The sequence below is a fragment of the Amblyomma maculatum genome, chromosome 3 (genome assembly GCF_055883805.1).
Source record: "Amblyomma maculatum isolate TAMU_Amacu chromosome 3, ASM5588380v1, whole genome shotgun sequence".
In the NCBI taxonomy this organism is placed as follows: Eukaryota; Metazoa; Arthropoda; class Arachnida; order Ixodida; family Ixodidae; genus Amblyomma; species Amblyomma maculatum.
Genome location: NC_139346.1, coordinates 201,694,103 through 201,715,563, shown reverse-complemented (window position 1 = coordinate 201,715,563; position 21,461 = coordinate 201,694,103). Strand labels below are relative to the sequence as shown.

The 21,461-nt window shown below is 46.1% G+C and overlaps 1 protein-coding gene across 3 annotated transcripts in view; it reads right to left on the bottom strand.

Annotated features, from left to right (window-relative positions):
* Positions 1 to 21,461, bottom strand: part of SK (small conductance calcium-activated potassium channel) — a 414,924-nt gene that overhangs the window by 208,633 nt on the left and 184,830 nt on the right. For all 3 annotated transcript variants that reach the window (XM_084599269.1, XM_084599270.1, XM_084599271.1), the window contains exon 3: positions 11,407 to 12,499. In XM_084599269.1, coding sequence (XP_084455395.1) covers positions 11,407 to 12,228 — 822 coding nt within the window. In that variant the 5' untranslated portion in view covers positions 12,229 to 12,499. The remainder of the gene's footprint in view (positions 1 to 11,406; positions 12,500 to 21,461) is intronic.

Genomic DNA, 21,461 nt, shown 5'->3' with positions numbered 1-21,461 from the left:
ATTTGAGCATTATCAAAAAGGAAAGTACTTCGATGCTTCCAAGCGCCAGCGAAAAGCTTTTCAAAGGTTTTACAGTGTAACAGCTGTTAACTATGAGTCAAATAAAACCATTACTTAGACTAAAGGTTTACGGGAGGAGACCCAGACGCAGATATAAATGAGATGCACCTGTTATTTCCCAACATAAGAAATAAGCGGTGTTTCCTGAAAAAAAAAAAAAAAATATAACTTTCAGATTCGGTGCTTTCACTGTGTGTATTTCTTATTCGCACTTCTCGAGATGTAGCCATCACTGCATTGTTATTAAATTAGTTGTGTTATTATAACGCAGGAAGGTATCCACATTGAACAAAAATGGAGACAAATATAGCAAAACTGCTTCAGATATAGAAAAGAAAGAAAGTGAGCTCAGTATATTCCTGTCAAAAAAGGAGTCCATAGCGGTACTAGAGCGTTTCGTGAAGCAAATTCGACCATTCAGGGTAACGCCTCCTTTTATTGATTATCGTATTCGGGAGAACAATCGTACCGTTATTGCGGCTTTGTATTGATTATCTCTTTCAAAACGAACAAGTACGTCATCAATCAGGCATTCTTGGTTTGAGAGCTACACGTCTGTTTGAAAAGAGAGCGTCTACAACATTCTTTTCGTAAATCTACACCTGATAAAGGCTATTTCTCGATACCGTCTAACCTACAGCTGTTATTCGTAGTCTTCCTACTATCTGAATAGAAATGCGTAACAAGAACGCTGGAGAAATAAATATCACTTGGTGTATTTTTCTCAGAGGGATGTACTTGAAGCCATTCAAGGAGTCAAGCAGCAATTCAGGACTGCACTACTATATTTCAATTTTGCCGTTTTCATCGCCTCAATTTAAGGCTCACTCTGAGAGCAAGACTGTGTTTATGACATTAATAACCCTACTCGTATGAAATTGTCCGTCCGATCCTCGAGTCTCGTATAAGCTCGTAAATACATATTGCAATGTGAATTCTCATTTCCTAGTCATTATTTCTGCTGTCTGTGAGATCATTTATGTGCAAAACCATGGCCACAAATCAAGCTTCAGTTTTGGTTTTGTGTTTTAGTTGTTTTAAAATAATATTGTTAGGTAGTTGAAAAAAACTATTTAGTTGCGCTGAAGACTGGGGATCGCAAAATATGTGGCCCGGTCATTAACTAAAATGCGTCTGTAATAACGCCGAAGTTGCGTGCAACTCCCAGCTCTTGTTTCCATTGCCACAAAGCGCTGTTTGTATTAACGTTCCACCTTTTACTGGGCATTGATTTCCGCCGGCGGCGCATGAGCTTATCAATTTCCCGGCTAATTAAGGAGGCCCGAGAATCCTTTCTAAAAGTCAAAATAACACGCAGCTGTCTCCCCAAGCTCGAGATGACTATCGTTCCTGTTTGCCTCTTATCTCAAATGCTCCCCGTTGTTTCCAAATTAAGCCCGACAGAAAAAGGCAGTGCTTGACGACCACCGAGCGCGAACATTTCTATCGCCGTCGCCTAGTTGTTTAGTTCTCTAAGGGTGAAATTCGGCCTAACAAACATCGACAATTATGTGCCAATCTTTATTTTAGTCTGCGTTCAAACTGTTATCGCAGCGACGTGAAAATACTGATGTGCAATATCAAGCGCTGCGTGCTGAGGACGACATCAGAGAGGTTTTTGCGAGTTAAAAACAGCGCAATGAAACAGACACGAGAAGAAGACTACATACAAGAGACCGGGCAGCGCCCGTCCCGTTTCTTGTGTGTTGTCTTCTTCTCGTGTCCTGCTTCATTGCGCTGTGTTAATTTGTGAAAACTACGAGCCAGCTAGCCCAGAGCATTCTCCTGTGGTTCTTCTGCTCCTGTATTTGTTCTTTTTGGTTCTTTCTGCCTTTCATCAAGATCCCCATCAGAGAGGTGGGCGTGGAGATGCGAGGCAGGCATTCTTGCTCAAGGGCTTCCGCGTCAATACTTCGCTCACATTTGTTTTTATGTTGTTTCCGCGTTATCTCACTGACGATTCGCAAAATATCAAAGGTCAAAGGTCTCTTCCAAGATTCTCAATCTGTCAAGGGTTACAGCGCACCGTAGTAAATTGCGCGTAAATTAGGATGAATAGGTAAAAAAACGAAAACAAAACCCTTGACGTTACTGTCATGTTCGTTCTGTCAGTACAATCTGACTAAACGGGCAGAGCAAAATGCCGTTTCTTCGTAGTAGCAGTAGTAATAGAACAGAGGCAGCATGGTGTAGAATAAATGAAATCTATTATGACGTGCAAGAAGAAACAAAAAAGTATGCGATTTCATATTAAGGACAGTGTGAATGAGCTACAACAGGGGCGGCCTTTTATACAGGGAGACACTGGCGAAAAAACTGTCGAGTACGCAGGATGCTATGACCTTAATGTCAAGCTTCACGCGGTACTACTGCTCTTTTCCCTGCGCGCTGTCCGCAGTGACAACAGTGGCCTTTCTCGTATACACCTCAACCCTCAAACTGTTATTTCAAAAATTGAACAAAAGGGGAGTCCAAACGCACAGTGTAAGGAAACGGCGCACTATGATGCAACAAAAACAGCTGTTTAGGATCTCTGAGAGAAAAAGTAAAAGGAAATGAAGAGAACAATAAAAAGGAGACGCAAATGCGAAAAGCGAAGAGAGAACTCAAAGAAACCAAAATTTAGCAGAAAAGAAGAGGCATATTGAAAGCGGCCATCACGCATGTTTGGGATGTAAACGTACTGATATAGCGATTAATTCCTCAAAGTAGTCACACCAACGAGACAGGGACCGATTTGCGCTAATTATTAGCTGTTCATTGTCGCGTACACCAAAAGCTATCTCAACAAGATCGGAGTTGAAGCCAGCCCGACTTGCCTGAACTGTAATACTTCAGACACAATTTGACATATTATTTGCGAGTAACCTCACTACAAGCTGAGAGCAGAGTTTTGGAGGTTGCTTTCAGGCACTTGAACAGCCTCCCTCTTTCAGAGAAAACTAGCGAAATAAACTGATAAAGGTGTCCAGTGAAGACGCTCTTCGATTTTTAGGAGAAACAGGTTAAATTCTTGCCTGTGACACTTGCACGTGTTGCTCTGGGCGTACCTTAGTCGCATACGAGTGTACTTCAGTTGCATACAGCGCGTACCCTAAGTTCATACGGGTTTCTGCTGGAACATCTGTATGCGTATCTCAAATTTGTTTGTTTGCAGTGATGTTCGTATCTACGCGTTTCTGCCTGCATACGAAAAAGCAGAGGTCTTCTCTGGAACAGTGTGGGTATGTGTGCAGTGACAACTGGAACTGTGGCAACTGTCTTCTGGAGCAGTATGGGGTGTGCATGTGTACGCGTTTGTACCTGCAACAAAAGTGCAGAGCTCTTCTTTGCGTGTACAATGAAAACTGGTGTCAAAGTGTCGCCAGCTGTGTGCGATGTCTCAATAACATGGATCACCAGAAGTAACTTCATTGTACTATCCCATCGTCACCATCAATTCGCACCATAACTCTCTTTTACTGCCCTTTTCTTCCTTCCCCAGTTCGGAGTAGCAGCCAGGTCTCTTTACCACTTGCCGACCTCTCCGCCTTTCCTCCACCCCCCCCCCCCCTCTCTATTATCTATTAATTAATAGCACAGTTCGATTATTGTGTACAAGGGCGACAAACACGATCTTCAGGCAGGATCATTCATGAGCCGATTTTGCTAGCTGAAGTAGCAAGAGCCCAGTTTAGGAACTACTCGTTCAGGAGGGCACGTTCTGTTTTTATTTTTATTTGTTGCTTGTGCTTACTGATTGGCGCATCACGTATTCTGCAATTAAATATAAAAACCCCTTCTTCTAATGAACAGTCGACAGTTCGCGCGCAGTGTGACATGCCTTGTTTCATTCCAATTTTCCTTTTGCTTTGTTAAAGAACCCCAGGTGGTCGAAATTTCCAGAGTCCTCCACTACGGCGTCTCTCATAGCCTGAGTTGCTTTGGGACGTTAAACCCCACAAACCAAGCCAAACCAAACATTTTGCTTTGCTTTTTCTTGTTTAAGATTTCAGTGATCTGCGTACCCATGAATGTACAAAGAACTATGCACCTTTATAGCTCTGCTAAAAGCAGGAAAGCGCAGCACGTTATGAGGTCGCATCACGAGAAAACGTGAGGTCGCCTTTTTTCGCGTAGCTGTGTATGTAAGCGGTGTTTTGGAAGCACTGCCCTGGCGATTCTTACTTTAGGACGTAATCTTAATTGCGTGCTTAGCAAGACCGAATATGCTCTTAAAATATAATTCGTGGAGCAAATTCTAGTGGCCGCGTAATTGGGTCCCTTCGGTGGGCTTGGGATAAAACTTAAAGTAAACAAAATTAGGCATAATTAAAAGATGTTGGCTTGCAAATGTCATAGGTGCCTATATGGACACGATCCTTCCCCATTTATCCTTCGTCAATCAAACGTGTCTAATAGTCCTATTATCCATATACACACAGAACTGGGATGAATCCAGAGCTTCCTCAACGAGAGACGTCTGTCACTGCACCATATGTTTAGTTGTTAGTTTATCTGCGCGACAGCTGTTTCGGACAGAATTCTTTACTATACGACGTGTGACGATTAAGGGAACTACAGCAACAGCCGCACAGCAGCCTGCAGTGTAACAAATAGCCTCCGGTCCGCGCCTCCCTTTATAGCTCACAAAGTGAAGCGGATAATGTTGTGTTTTTGAAACAAATCGCCGTACTATGCTTAAAAAAACAAAAAAAAAAAAAACAACAACAACACAAAGGAAAACTTGCTAAGGTAAAGAAAGGCTGCGTGCCTTATAACGGTAACAGCTTCTAGGTTTTAATTTTGCTTGGGTATTTTTCTTTTTCTAGAGTGAGTTATAGACGTTGTGGCTGGTGATTTGAGGCGTGTTTTGATTTTACGCAGCATTTTTCTCACTGTGCTGCTAGAAACGGCATCTGATTGCACAAGATGATCATGTGTCGCGTGATGTCAGTTCTCGTGAAAGAACACCAGGTGGTCGAGATTAAACCGCAGCCCTCTACTAGAGCGTTTCTTTTGGCAAATGCGCAGCTTTGAGACACTGAACAGCAATGAAATACCACACACTTACAATACTGATCCCTCTGCCTTCTCGTCTCTCAGCGCCCACATTACTGCCATCGCTCTGCGGCAGGAGAAAACTCACGCCGCTGCAGTTCGTGACAACGCTCGCCATGAGCGACTTAGCGCGTCACGGCTGAGCTCAAAGTCAATGCCGCGGTGGACAACTGGTTCAATAGACCTTGGCCACTCGGGTACAACAGCAGCAGTGGCGGCGCTGTGCAGATTTCGACGCATGCGTCCCATGCTCAAGCTTGCACCCACTCAAGCACCACACTTCATGGCTTTCTGGCGGCTCGGCTGTGCGCTCCCATGTTGACCGAGGGCATCGATTCACATTGAGCGTGCTGCCCCGGTTCTCCACCAGTGTGGGCCTATTTTAACATTACGGCCGCGGGGTAAGAAAGAAGGGAGGGCGATTCGCCGTGCGCAGAAAATGTCCCCGTGTGGCAGACAGCTAGGGCTTTTTTGTAATTCCAAATTGAGCGAACTGTCAGGAGACGCAAGAGAAGAAATACTGTGTAAGACAGTGTTATGGTAGTGAGCATTTCTACTTGGGAAACCCTCAAGCGGGTAGATTGGGGTGGCCGTCATCCATCTTTCTAAGTGGGTATAGGCTCTCCATACGGTCGAAAGAGACCATCGCGTCCGTGTGTGTTCATGGAGAAATGTGTAGAAAAGAAGCACAAACTGGTGGTTAAATGCTATTTCTCTTCTGTCAACGTAGATATGTTTGCACATCGTTAATCTCCTCCCAATTTCTGCGCCTCTCTTACAATTACCGTCTCTCTCTGGCGTTACTATCTGTTATCGAGCAGCCGTTTACTTTTCCGAGTCAAACGAAAATATGCCCGCATTGTATTACCATTCCGATCTCTATTGGAGACCGCTGAAATCGGTAGGGATGCCTGAAGTGGAAACCAGAAGTACCTTCAGGCTCTGTAGCTAAAGTTATATTGGCCATACTGAACTGAACAAAAAGGTGAACCGAAACAAGTAACAACATTTCAACGATGACAAATAAGCATTGCTAAAAGCCTCACATGGGTACGCCACGAGTGCGACGGAAGGATTGTTCAGGGTAGTCATAATCCGCGCTGCTTGTTTGTTTATGTGAATGAAAGCCCATCCCTTATTTAATACTTTCGGAGGACGGAGGCCTTTTAGGTAATCAAACGGAATTGATCTGTAGTGAAGACCTAAAGGTCGGAGAGGGCAAAGTTCTGGGAAACAGTGTGTCAGATGAGTTGGGGGTGAGAGTTCACCGGGTCTAGATTGGGCCAAGTGCTTGATCAAGACAAATCGGAAGGCTCGGGAGTCGACCCGCACCTAAGGCCCGAAGGGAGCCAATAGGTGAACGCCTAAGCCTCGAAGCGTCTATTCCCGAGCGCATGAAAACACAAAGAGAGCGTGATGGGATGTTTCAGTCGAGCTTCTTTTCACCCTTGGAATGACCAAGACGAAATGAAACAAACGTGCCAAAAGAAACGTACATTGTGTTTTCTTTAGTTTCCTCCGCACAAATCGGCATCACACAGCAACTGTATAAAAGTGGGAAAACACAATTGTACACCTAGGACAACTTCCAACCAACAAAAATCGTAGTACGAAACCTGGAGAAGGATTGTACAATTATTCTCTGCAATGATTTATTATAGTTCAATTTTTATAATATGGAAACAGGAAGTATTACACGGTTAACATTCCTACCATTAAAGCAGCGGTGCATACGTGGTATCAAGTTCGAACCCATTATTTCAGGAGCAACGCTCAGCAGAGCTTTTGTTTCTCAACTGAAAACAGCCTATTTAATCTCTGCATTGCATCAGGTAATATTTGTGATAGGAAGTGCAGATTAGTAAACCATATCCTGAATATATTATAGAATGGTGCAGTCATACTGCGCAATACAAGCAGTTTATAAAAGATGGCTAACCACATATTATTTTTGCGCAAGTAATCCGAGATAAGGAAGCATTTAGTTAAAGCTAATTCGACGTTTGCTGCGTCTTTTGCTGCGTCTACGAACGAATACCAATTAGCGCCTCCCCGTGGCGGCTCAGTGGTTAAGACGCTCGACTGCTGGTCACAAGGAATGCACCAGCCAGGGTTGCCACGCATTGATGAGGGTGAAACGCCGAGCGAGCATGTCAAGTGCGAAATCAGTGAGTGTTAAAGAGCATCGGGAGGTCGAAAACACCACAATCCTCCACAATATGGCGTCCCTCATAACTCGCGCCTAGACACGTGCATAGATACTAGACGTAGATTACCTGGTAGAATTAGAACCAGAATGAACTAAAAGGTAGTCTAGAGAACTTCCCAGCCGTGGTGATGCAGTGGTTAACGCTCTCGATTGCTGTGCCGAAAGATGCAGGATTGAATCTAGACCACGGCGGCCGCTTTACGATGGAGGTGAGAAGCAAGGCGTCCGTGTTTTGTGTGATATCAGTGCACGGTAAAAATCTCCAGGGCCTATAATTTCTGGAGCCTTCACTACGGCGTCTCATATAGCCTGAGTCGCACTAGGACGTTAAACCCCGCAAACTGAACCAGTCTAGAGTTCTAGAATACTTATTAAGATACTAGGATAACCAGTGGGAAAAATACAGAACGGTGTAAAGGGTAGTTTAGAGCGGACTGGAATATACATTTACAAACCGTCGCCATATAGCGTATGGCGAGCGTCTGAACACGAGGCGAACGTCACGCGATAAACAGGGCACCTTAAATATACCTCATAAAGAAAACAAGATATGTTTACCGTTGAAATATGCTTGTCAAGCATTGTATACCATTGGGACATCAGTTTACCGTGATAGTAAAAGGGGCGCTTAAAGTTCCCGGAAGAGGGAAAGCTTCACAGAACATTGCAAACCCAGCAAAACAGGGAGCAATGCGTCAGTACAATGGACATACGTCACGTGCAGCTCGTTGGCTTTGTTAAGGGCTTTCCGACTACGCGGGCGGCAAACACTAATTTAGACATATTGACATAAATCGGTGGTTGTATGTTGGCTTCACGTCGTTAATCTAGAACTATGACCAACGCCGTATAGTGGAGTACTCCGAATTAGTCTGGGGACATTTGACGTGCACTGACATCGCACCCGGGAGTCTATCGAAATGCGGCCGCTGCGGTTGGAATCTGTCCCACGTACTCCAGATTAGTTTGGTTTGTGGGGTTTAAGCTCCCAAAGCGACTCAGGCTATGAGAGACGCCGTAGTGGAGGACTCCGGAAATTTCAACCACCTGGAGTTCTTTAACGTGCGCTGACATCGCACAGCACACGGGCGCCTTTGCTTTTCATCATCATCATCATCATCAGCCTGATTATACCCACTGCAGGGCGAAGGCCTCTCCCATATTTCTCCACTTAACCCGGTTCTGTGCTAGCTGCATCCACTTGACCCCTGCGAACTTCTTAATCTCATCCGCCCAGCTAACTTTCTGCCTCCCCCTGCTACGCTTTCCTTCCCTTGGAATCCAGTTTGTTACCCTCAGCGACCATCGGTTATCCTCTCTTCGCACTACATGTCCTGCCCATGTCCATTTCTTCTCCTTAATTTCCACTAGAATGTCGGTAACTTGAGTTATTTCTCTGACCCACTCTGCACGCTTTCTATCTCTTAATGCTTTGCTTTTCGCCTCCATCGCAAAGCGGCCGCCGAGGCCGGGATTCGATCCCGCATGCTTGGGAACAGTAGTCGAGCGCCGTAACCACTGCTCCACCCCGGCGGGGTGTACACCAGATTAGGCGACCGCGTAGCCGTCCCCACGGCAGGTGGCGAGAAAAAGTGGGGTCCTTCTTACAAAAATAACCGCGCAGATATCACGCAACGCATCTTGACTAATGATTCGATATCGTTTAGAGTTGACGCGTTTCACTGCATCTCTGCTTATCTTCCCTCCGCGCCTAACTTATTGGCGTTTCGACCCGCCGCGGTGGTGCAGTGGTTAGGGTGCTTGACTGTGCCTAAGTATGCGGGATCTAATCCCGGCCGCGGCGGCCGCTTTCCGATGGGGGCGAAAAGCAAAGCGCCCGTGTGCAGTGCGATGTCAGTGCACGTTAAAGAACCCCAGGTGGTCGAACTTTCCGGAGTCCTCCACTGCGGCGTCTCTCATAGCCTGAGTTGCTTTGGGACGTTAAACCCCATAAACCAAACCAAACCTTATTTGCGTTTCTGCTCTCTGACTTTACCAACGCTGTGAGAAACGTTTCTATTTTTTTTCTCCAAGCGGCCACGAATGCTGCCGCGTTCCAAAGCTGCATACTCTTATCGCTGTCAGCTCGTTACGCGCAAGGTTGACATTTTAACAACGCTAAAGCTAATGTTATTGGGAGAGCAAAAAATATACGATGTCTTGTTTACGTAGCCTTCATGAACCAGTCGATTGTTCAAACATCTGCTGTCTGCAGCTCAAACAGCTTTGAGACTTCGCTCGTCACATCATTAAGCATTCTGCATCGAATGTAAATTCAGCGTTGCTTCGGCACCACGCCTCGGCTTCAACGCCATCGCCTAAGTGATTACGTAAATTTGGCTCGCCGTTAAAGTACACATCTGGAAACTGCAGCTGTTTATGAACTGGGTATTAATTAATTCGTGTGTATTTGGGTCGCGAAAGTTTTTCGTGACAGCTGTAGTGAGAGTGTCAACGAGCCCAAAGAAGTCGGCGATTTGCGTCAATGCTGTCGATCGCGCTTGTGTTTATTGTTTTCCACTGGGGAAAAGGTACACTCCTCAGCATCGCGCATTATAGCCGAGATGACCTTCAAACACGGCCGTTGTGTTAATAGGCACCAATTTACATTGCTGTAAAATGCGCGCCTGTATTACTGGTAGAAGCTCTTGTTGCTTTCGCTGAACAGCGCTAGTATTAGCTCTCAACTCCTACTCGCTTCACCGGAGGAGGCATAGACAACTAAATACTTATGATTCACAGGAGAAAATTATAACGGTTTTAAGCGTAAAAGCACGTTCGCTACCAGGCCACAGATATCCTTAACGAAGCTTCAAGCGTGCCTATGTCTTCGTTCGAATGCTTGTTCCGCGCCACATAAACTGCGCAAAGGAAGGAATCGTTCCACCATACATGAATCGCACATGCACTCAGCCGACAATCTTTCGCGCCACATACCCGCACACAAGCACAAACAGCACTGATCGCAAACACCCTCAGCCATTCAGGCATGCAGTCCATCACTCATGCGCTGTCAAGTAGCGATGCGCACCCGAGGCAACACGCTCTCTATCTCTGTTAGCGCCAATACACAATGTACAACTTTCCTCTGAATATTACTGTTACTAAAAAAAAAAGAAAAAGTGCAACACTTTTCAGGCACACGTGGTAACAACGTTCCGCGCAGCATATCAGTGAGAAAAAAAGGAGAAAGCGGTTAGAAGCACGAGGCACCTGTGCAGGTTACGAACTGCGAAGAATGGCTTTCTGCGCAATTAGCGAGGGATGCGTCCTGTCAGGGCACGCTTGTGTCGCGGCTAGAGTTATTCTAGGCAAGCAAACTCCAGGCGATATTTTGTTCCCACTGTCATTAAAGGACCCTGCCTGCTGGGGGAACCCCTTCGCATGCTCCGGCACGTAGGCCAAAAGTAGCAAACACTCCAGCGCGTACGTAAGCATTGCCACAGCGTGAGCTGCCACAGCTAACCAGAGTTCTGGGCGGGAGTTGTGAAAGGAGAGAAGATGTGTAGTGCGGGGGCCAGGAGAAATAAAATGGAAAGGAGGCTGGCGCAGCTGTGCTCCAGGAACGTAAGCGGCGAAGAAGTGAGCGCATTTCCAACGCCGCAGCATTGTTCTGACGTTGTTCGCAAGACGTGCGGCACCGCTGTGCCAGCACAAGAGTTTCCTAGAGTGTTAGCGCGGCTCGAGAAAGAAAATAAAAGGCGGGGGTTGGAAGGCGTGTTTTTTCTCGAGTCTCAAGCAAGACAGGTGCGTGCCGCCTGCTGCGGGGAAGCTCTGCCTCGTGGCGGGTGTTGACGCGGAGACGGCGTCCTACACCAGTAGCGGCTGTTTTTGTGGAGAAGAGAAGCACTGAGAGAGAGGACGGGCCTACCTGTGCAGCAGAAGCAAGCTCCTTATGTACCACACGAGTCTTTACTTTTTTCCCGGCGGCTACCCATCGCGACTCGGCGGCCGCGTACTGCGGCGGGCACTCTACAAGAAGCACTTTGCGGCGCGGCCTGCGAGCGGCGGCGGGCAGAGGAGGTGGTGCAGCGGCGTGGTTGTTGTGCATGGTGCGGGTGGGTGGCAGCGTCAACAAGCCCTCGGGCGTTTCGCACCTTCATGGCCGCCGGTATGGAGAGCGTCGAGGTGGGCTTGCGCAGGTGTTTGAAGTGGCGCAGCGCCCCATTGATGCGCATCGAGTCGGCCGCGATCTCGGCGATCTCGTTGTCCCGATGCAGCTGGCGCAGCGACGTGGTGAGCGGCGCCGCCGCCTGGTGCGACGGCTGCTGCGACGACGACGCCGGCAGCCCCGCGGCGTCTGTCGCGCAGCGCACGCTCTCGCGGGACACGGTGCGCGTGAGGAACGAGTGCTCCAGCCGCGCGCTCAGACCCAGCCGCGTGTGCGGGGTCCATAGGTGGGGGCGCTGCGACGGCGCCGGCTGCTCGCCGCCGCCGCTGCACGCCCGACCCACAGGGGGCGCCCCCGCCGCTGTGGGGGCGCCCCAGGCGGATGAGCGCCGAAACCCGGTGCCGCCGTCCTCGCCGTCCACGTCGCCCGGGCAGCACTCGTCTTCCTCACGGACGCCGCCGGTGAACTGCACCACCTGGATCTGCGGCCCGATCTCGGGACAGGACCGGTAGTTCGGCGGCGCGGGGGGTTCGAGCGTCTTGAACTCGACCAAGGGCAGCGACCGCTCAGGCTCCGAGTGCATGCGGCCCAGGACCAGGACGGGTTTGCTCGAACCGGACGCCTGAAGCGGGTAGGGCCAGTCGGGAGGCTCGGGCGGGGGCTGCGGCGGCGGCGGGGGAGGCTGCGTGGGCGGAGGCGCCACGTGATGGTTGTTGTTGTTGTTGTTGGCCGCGGCAGCAGCAGCGTTGTTGTTGGAGCCTGGCAGGAAGTCGTCGTCCACGGCAGGCGTCACCATGACCAGGGACATGCTGGAAGTAGGGCTCCGGACGCCACCACCCGGCGGCACCGCGCTGCTCTGAGGCGTGGTTTCTGGCACCGCTATCGCGGCCGCCGCACCGTTTCTTGGCTGCTGCTGCTGCTGCACCGGCCGATGCTCACTGGGGGACGGCCTACGGGCGGCCTCCGTAGGGCCGGCGCGAGGCCTAGCCCAGGTCTAGCTGCTGGCTCGGCACCTTCACCTGCTTGCACTGGGTTGTCGTCGCCGCCTCGGCCAACCGGCGCCTTACGACTGCTGACATCTGCGAGCAAAGGAAATACAAGGGTGGATATAGTGCCTCGACGCTCAGCGTCCGTTCCTTCACTGTACTATCAGGAACAAATGAAAGGCGAACAAGAAAACTGAAATGCCAACACACAGTCCCAACATAGATACTCCTGGGGAGGAAATACAAGCGAGTATCCGCGCCTTCGAAGTGAAATTAACCTGTGTTAGAATGCGTTATATTCTTTCAGTTAAGACATTGTTCTGCTTTCTTTTTTGAATTTCCACTGCTTTCATCACGTTTCTTTTGACGGTAATAGTACCCAGAAAAGCTAGCACTAGAATATTTCAGAAAGTAGTTTCTACTCGTTCATGCCCGTCAACGAGAGCTAATGCTCAAAGCGTTCAAACCAAGAGTCTCTACACGTGTTGCTTCTCGCACTGATTTAAAGAAGAGTTTAGCTAGAAGATTATTCTTTGGAAGGACTTAACAGCAAGCGCGCAAACGCGCACAACTTCACTGGGAGCGCAGGCACGCTTAGGTGTAGGAAATAACAAACAGTTTAAAACAAACACGCGTGAAAATGATCCCCCCCCTCCCCCATTTACAAACGCACAAATATTACGAGAGTAATACAGTAAATTAAATGTACATAAGGTCGCTACAAGAAAACATGTAGATCGATATAGAAGAAGTTATATTTCAAACGAAAACTTCAGTTAAGCATTAAATATTCTGGGCGCTAGTTTCGCTTGAGAAAAATATTACACGCTTGAGAAAAACGCCCCATAACGCAACTTGTTACACTGTCAAAACATTGCAACTTGCTCAGAACTTGGTAACAGTATATATCGCAAATGCTCCTTGACATTTCTCGCAGTAGTCCTGGGTCTGTGTCGACCTTTAACAATTGATGCTATTGAAGACAGGCGCAGAGATGATGAAAACCTGAAATAATTTCTCACTATCCCTCTATCAACTCCCGCAAAGGAGTGGAAAGACAGCAACACGTAATATGAGTGGGCTGCGCCAGGCTAATAAAAAAAAAAAAAAACTTCGCGCACTACGGAGATTTCTTCTTGGTTCGAACATCAGCGTTTCGGTGTGGAGATGGCGACCTTATTCACTACTAGTGCTGCAAACAATGGCGCACAAGGAGCTTTGTTTAGGGACATTTCTTTCACCCTGTCGCAGTTAAAGGCATTGCACTCCAGGGGAAAAATAAATGTCTTTCTTTTTTGCTCGCTAGTCAGTGTCTTCGCCTGTTTTCGCCTGCGCATGTCAGTTTGTATCTAAAAGCGTATGAAAAAGGACACTCAATAATGATTACAGACGAGGCTTTGTCTTTCCTGTATTGATATAGAAAGAAAAAATAGGAATGCCCTTCGACTTTTTCGTGAATTGTCAGCGTATTCGAATTGCATTGTGTAGGAGCCGGAAAGTAGTGTTCATGACAAAAGATGTGAATTTGTCGTGCAAACTTCACGATAATTCGTCATCAAATTATACGCGGATGCTTCGTGATATTGTTTCAACGACCAAATCCATTCAATACGGTATGATCAGACCCGGTATTGAATGGTCTGCTTTAAACCGTGGAAAAACCGAAGCACGACTAGCCTGCTACGCAATGTAGGAACAGTCCCTGCACAGTTTGTTTTCTCCTTTTCCCCTCTCGTTACTGGCAAAACCTGTAACTATTATATTGCGGCAAGTCGCGCTTTTGTGCTGCATATTTTAACAATGCCTGTAGTTTTATATGGCTAACAATTCGATCGTTGGGAAACGCTCCAAGACGTCAACCTTAGGTAAGCACGTTAACGAGGCTTTGACTCTACCGGAATTTTGTTACGTTTAGGGTGACACCTGAACCACAGCTGGCTTCTCTTCCCCTTTCTTCTAATGCTGCCCAGCGCCTGGCACGGGGACTGATTCAGGGACAGCTTTTCTTGGCGAAGAAGAGAAAGGCAAAGCAACATTTGCACTCTTGTCCCTGCGCCAAATAGCTTCAGCGGTTGAGGCTTCTTTGTCTCCGGTTGTGCATGCGCTCTAATTTACTTCTTAGCTTTAAAATAAGAGGAATAAAGCAATAGGCACCAGCCGAAAGTTATCTGTGGGAAGAAAACAATCTTATAGTTTGAAGCCGTGTTCGTAATCTGATTCAGGGGTACACAAATAAAAGGTTAGGACAAAGTCAGCAACTAAAACAAATATCCAAAAATATGGTTAGGAGTACCATTTCTTTTTTGTCTCCACCAGAATGGTGAACTGCTGGGGCCAGTTGCCGGAACTGATGTAAATATAATGGAGAAGGAGACAATGGTGATAGGCGCCGTGGTTATTGCTGCCTATGACATCGTACGGCTAAGTGTCGGCAGAAGTTCGCCCAAGTGCCCACATGTGCATGAGCGTTCGAACGCATTTTCATGTATGCACACAAGCGTGACATACCCCAGCCCGGAACTTTTCTGTTCACCGTAGTATTCAATGATCTCGCGGTATCCGTCCAAAAACAAAAATAAAGTTCAGGATTCTTCGTCCGAAAGGGAATCAGTAAAATGGTGACAGCTGATTTAACGTAATTTCACATTACGCTTATCAATGTGTTACTATCGTGAGTCAATACGTTCGCATAAAGGACAGTGAGAGGACACTTTACACAGCTAGACCAACGAACTCGAGTGACGGTGAGTGAAGTTCTCACTTCGCATGACAATCAGCTTTCTTTTTTCCCGCTCTTCGTCTTCTCCGCAGCGGTAACTGCACCTTAGTGAGTAGAGGTAGAGTTTTAGTCTTTTTTTCCCTCGTTTGTTGGTAGTTTTGGTATTCAGCTTACTTCCACGTTCACTAGGTTTCGAAGCTGACAAGGACGATGACAATGGCAAACAGCGATGTCAGAGCTGTAGTTAACGTCAGTGCGACTGGACGTCGAGAATTCAACTGACATTTCAGCAACGCAGCCTGAACGAGCACAAAAAAATCTCTTAAATATACTTCTGCAGGGAAGTGAAATTGGCTGCCAAAGGTAAAAAAACAAGATAATAAGTAAAAAAAAAGGAACTGTACAGGACTTAGATAATTGCCGAAAACGAAAACACCTATAACTCGTGGACAACGAAAGAAAGCATATTTTAGGGGCAACACACACACTCTCTCTCCCTCACTTGCTAACCTCACTCACTCACTCACTCACTCACTCACTCACTCACTCACTCACTCACTCACTCACTCACTCACTCACTCACTCACTCACTCACTCACTCACTTTCGGAGCACAACCTTAAAGGGCAATGCATAACGTATAAGGCAGCGGCGTTACTGGATAATGTCAGGTTGCGTTATCTTAGGCTATAGGACAGAGTACTCAGGGAGTACCATTAATTGTTTCTCATGTACTCGTTTTTCTTGGTTTTGTTGTATGCATAGGGTGCAATCACGTAATATATGAATGTGACTATGTGACCAACACCGTGTTTGTGTGCTTTTTGAATCGTGAGGTGCTACGAGTTCCGTATGGCAACCGGTGGAACCTTCTAACCAGCCCTGGTTCTATTTCCATACGCCCCTTCACGTAAAAATGGGGCTTCGCCTCATCAAAGGTGATATTGCAGAGAAACTAGCTTCTGGTCGGCCAAGCAGCGGTGGCCTTGGACAAGATTCGAGTGCGCGCTGCCATTTCGCTCTGGTGACGTAAAGAGTGGGAAGCGATTCTGCTCACACTGCTGTCTCTATATCTACAGCTGAGGCCGCACAATTCATCTAATCACAAGCACGCTTAAAGTAAGCCTGGAGGGCAAAGTTGCCTGCTTCTCCCAGAACCCGATATGACGAACTCAAACGGTCAAACTATGTTGTGGAAAGTGCTTTGAAAGCCTTTGGCAGATTGCACATTTATAGGGATAAAATCAGTTATATACTCGTGCTGTCAAAATTTCGCTTATTTATGAAGGGCTTAAATATCAGTACTTGTATTATATCTGCATCGTGAGCCAACAATCCCCTTTTCTCTCTCCGTTTCTCCTCAACAGCGCAGCCTTGTACATGTGAAAAAAAAAAAGCAATAAAAAGAATTTTAACAATGCTGCAACTAGTTCCTGGTGCTGATTTCACAAAACCACTCTTTGAATGAATAAGGAGTGCGACTTGGTTGGCAAGTGACACACTACTGACTAATAATAAAAGTCGTCGAGATTACAGCCGAATATTACACGAAGCCACTCGTGGCTGGACCTTAATAAGAGCTGCTCAGTAAGTTTCTTCACAATTTACCTTCAGGTGTCATGTATTCATGCATGAAATGTATACTAAAACCGATGGTTTCCCATCTACAAAAAACAAATGGGCGAATCTTGACAAAACGGAGGTGTAAAAACCGCGGAGGTGTAAAAACCTCTACCAAGTGGGAAGGGATCCGTGTTCATAGAAGATAGCCTCAAGAAGTCCTGACAAACTGGTTGTCATAGCATCGACAGTAAACACATAAATATCACCCCGTGCGCTGACGATGCGGCTGACACTGGTGCTCATCTTTCTATTTATAATAGAAATTTTCTCTGCAGAGATTCACAGTTTTGGTTGCAGCGCGTGTAAGGCTAACCATTGGCCATATTCTTAAAGGAGTATAGGAGCCTTGTTTTATTCGTATGTTCTTCTGCCATGATGCATAAGATATTTGCCGCGGATCACGCCGTGTATTCCTCTACGAGCGCAAAATTATTTAAAAATGAATTCCTTCTAGAGGCTATTTTGGATTTTGTTTTATAATTTCTAAATGATGTCTATTAATTCAAACATCACCATATGTCATCTTAGACATACAAAACTAATAGTTGATTCGTTGTTTCCCGTCATTCCTGCTGTTGAAGCAATTTGGCCTAAGCACTGTAGGGAACTAAAACTATGCGTAAGGGATCGCATCCACATGCTGTCAACACATTATGCAAAGCCAACTTCGTCATCGCAGCCATCATTTTGCTGATGAAAATGAAATAAAAACAGTATGACTTAAGAAACTGAATTTTAAATTATTTGACGGTGGTAAGCAATACCTCTTGGTGAAACGCATGAAAACATGAAGCTAGAACTGGGTGTCTATACTCGCTTGAGAAAACTGCCTTTAAAGTATTGTAATCTTGCGCGCAACTCTTCCTAATAGTTTAGAAATTGGCGGGCTGAGGCAACGTGAAAGCATCGACGTCGCCATCTCTCGACAGGGGCTGCATACACTCGAGAATCGACCTTCCCCCTTGCCGTTGCAAGCCTTTCGGCGGGTTATTTTTCACTCTCGCGTGCTTTTTCTAACGCCGAGTTGTTTGGGAGCGCCGCTGGATGTCGCCAGCTTACCGCGGGTGCTCTGAGACGCATTTTTATTTTTTCTGATGCGGAACCGGAAATATTGATGGTGCCTGCCTCCTCTTGTTTCCATAGTTACCACGCGGACGCTGCCTGACGACGGGGGGGGGGGGGGGGGGGGGGGGAACGCCCGAGCCGATACGTAAACACTCGGTCGATCCGCGGTGACCGCGTGGCTGCCAGCCTCGTTGTGGGAGCGGGAAAGTTGGGTACTTTACACGAACAACTATTGTGACATTCTGCATGGTTCAATTTTTTATTCAACATTTACGATAGCTACCCTTCTAGGCTGATAACAGAATAAAGCAAAAACATCCGAAGTGTTATATTGGCACATGCCACAGAAGACGACGGAGACTGACACATGCGGTGTGGGAGAAGATGAAGTGAAGCTGTGCTCCCGCTCGTGCTGGCGTGGCAACCCATTGCAGTGACCGATTACCTTTTGTGTAACGTTTCGTTACAATATTGTTCATACTCTGTACCTGTGCGCTTTATATTTGTAAAGAAATAGTAATAATTAGTTTCATAACATGATATTCTCATTGTGCAAGCTCACGTAAACGTTCCTTTTGAAATATTTATCCCATTTGTTTCAATGGAAACAAGTAAGCTCTATTACCCGCGTTGAACATCGGCGGCACACACTTTGAAGCATTATGGTTGTCGTTTTCACCTGATGGTAATAAATAAATAAATAAATAAATAAATAAATAAATAAATAAATAAATAAATAAATAAATAAATAAATAAATAAATAAATAAATAAATAAATAAATAATAAATAAATAAATAAATAAATAAATAAATAAATAAATAAATAAATAAATAAATAAATAAATGACTCATTCATTTATTCATAAAAAGGAAATAGAGCAAAGTTACAGGTAGTACACAAATGAGTGTTCACACAGCAGTCAGCTTCTCCCCAAGAAAAATTCAGAGGCTATCATATACCGAGTAGTTCTCCGCTGAAGCTGTTTTCCCTGCACTGGCAGCTTTTCACAACGAAGTAAAATAAAAGTGGTTCCCGGGTGTCAGCTTGGCGATCCGTTGTAGCATTATTTCGCTTTATTGCCAGTGTCTTTATGCGGATATGAGCTTGGTGTGAAGTGAAGGAAGAGCTGTCGTACGCATGCGCGTTGTGAAGGGTACCGATGTTATATGTTTGAAGAAGTCGTCAAGTTGCGAAAAATTAGCTGGGGAGATTTGATGGAAAGTCTGGGCAATGGTGGCGATTCTTGCGGCCGAGCAATTTCAGAGGAATGCGCGGACTGTTGAATGAATAACGGTGACATCGTTTAGGCGCAGGTTTCATCTTCGAAACGCGGCAGTGCGTTTGGAACGCATTTACACCAATCAACTGGAAATCGAAATTGTGGTCATAAAAGGATAGGCGCTGAGGTAAGTGAGGCAGGGAATTTGAAAGAACCAAAGCTTTGGGACAGCTAAACCAATCTTCCCTGAATGTTGATAGTATTCGAGAGTCGCATTGTGTACGAGGTATGTAGTATATGCCACTTATTGCACGTCTTTTCTACTTGTGTGTGGAGCAATGCGTTAGGGATTGCAGTAGTTAGGAGTGAGGCGAAGAAGACGACATCGACAGTAATGCATAGCCGAGTATAGGCACCCCTTTCTTCTTTCTCTTTGCGTTCAAAATTTACAGTAATGGAGGTAGCATGAATTGTAAGACAAATTCAATGAATGACACAAATGAAGTTATTACAGCGCATATGATGCATCAGTAAAAAACCCTCATACCGAACCCATTCGCATGTCATTTATGAATGTTAAAGGAGAATTCCCGCGAAGTAACGTCAAGTTATTAAATGTCGTAATGACATCATGTCAATATTTTTACGTAAAGAGGGATTATAATCTCAGGCATTTAGGCATGCATATGCATGAATAATTTTCTTTTGCAATCTACCTTACTCTGTAAGTTTCCATGAAAGTTATCTCCATTTCGCCAGCCTTTTGGTTTTGTCCTAGAGAAGTCTTGCAGTAACTTCCGACAGCACCACACGGTTCTGAGCGAAACGGGAAGTGAGCGTGCACAAAGACGTCCTACAAATTAGATCCGTGATGAAGGGTGTACCAGCGTCCTCCACACCTATTTTCTCGTGAAGAAGAAGAAACCTAGCCCTCAGGCAAGACGAGGTGAAAGACGCACAATAATTAGTTAATGAATCCTTGCTCATTAAAGGAAAATTTTGTCACCTGTAGAACATCGAAGCGGAAGCCTCCGCGACTGCAAGAAGTGTTTTACACGGACATTATTACAATCCGCCATAAAAATCGAAATGCACATTTCACACATACCAAAAGCGCCGCCTTGACGGCAACAGAGCCCCATAAATGCTACAAAAAACAAACAAACAAAAAAACCGTGGAGCCTTATTATTTCCCCCTCCTCCTCTTTTTCCGTTTTGTACCTTGTACACTGGAATTTGGGCCAAACGTCCATGATACTCTACGTTCGCGATGGGCCCTTTTAAATACTTTTGTGCGGTTTATTTCCTGATTATGAATAGTGTGGAGTATATTTTTGATAGTTTCAAGCGCTCATGTTCCTAAAACATTGCGCAAGTGTCAATACAACGCGCAGATGTTTGGCTTGGTTTAGTTTATGGGGTCTAACGTCCCAAAGCGACTCAGGCTATGAGAGTCCAGCGCCCTAGCCACCGCACCACTGCGACGGGGCTCCAACGCTCAGTCATCCGCAGCATAAAGCTTCTATAGCGAAGCTCTGTACTGGGAAGCCAACTTCATATTACCTGCGTCCCAGCTGGCTAGGAAGACATAACATTAGCTTTTAAAATGTACCTTGAGTAGTGACACGCGCTGCTGCCTCAATGCGACAGCTGCCTGAATGTTACGCGGACTACAGCGCCCGTTCTGAACCAAGTTGATTTGAATTGCAAATGTGCTTATCTTAGTATTTATAAGAACAATGGAAGAATAATTCCTTTTTAATACACCCGCTATATCAAATGCTTTGACAAGACGTAATTACTAGGGCGATTTTGAATATTCAGGAGCGAAGGCAGTCAACCTTTTCCTAACTCGCGAAGTCAACACCGCCACACCGGTGTCCGAATAAAGAACATGCTGCTTACGAGGAATGAAGTTCAGTTCCAAGTAATTAAGGTTTTATATATCACCTGTCACTTTCGAAAGGAATCAAAAAGTTATGATCACAGAGTTCTGAAAAAACGCAGCTAATTTATGCTGACTCGCAGAGCGTCCCAGATGCTGTCTAAACTAGGTGCTAACCAAGGGGTCATTACGAAATCAGAAATTATCGACGCATCATAAGGATAAATGTGCAGGACACACACACACAAAAAAAGCAAAGTTTTCGGGATATTTCAAGTTCCGGCTGTGGAATTAAGTAGGCTGGTTAAAATGGCGTGCGTTGGTTGTGGTTTGGAGGTTGTCCAGAACACGAGTTATGCGTGTCATCAGTAGTGGTCATGGCGTTTCGCGGGAGCGTCAGGCGCTGCAGCCAAGATGTCCGCAGAATAAGAAACTGTGTGTGGGTTCCGGGAACTAGTAGAGGAGGTAATGCGTTTAGTAGGTGGCGGACAGGCAGACTGGTTAACACTCCACGTTTCGTAGCTGGACCGTGAAAGCCACATTT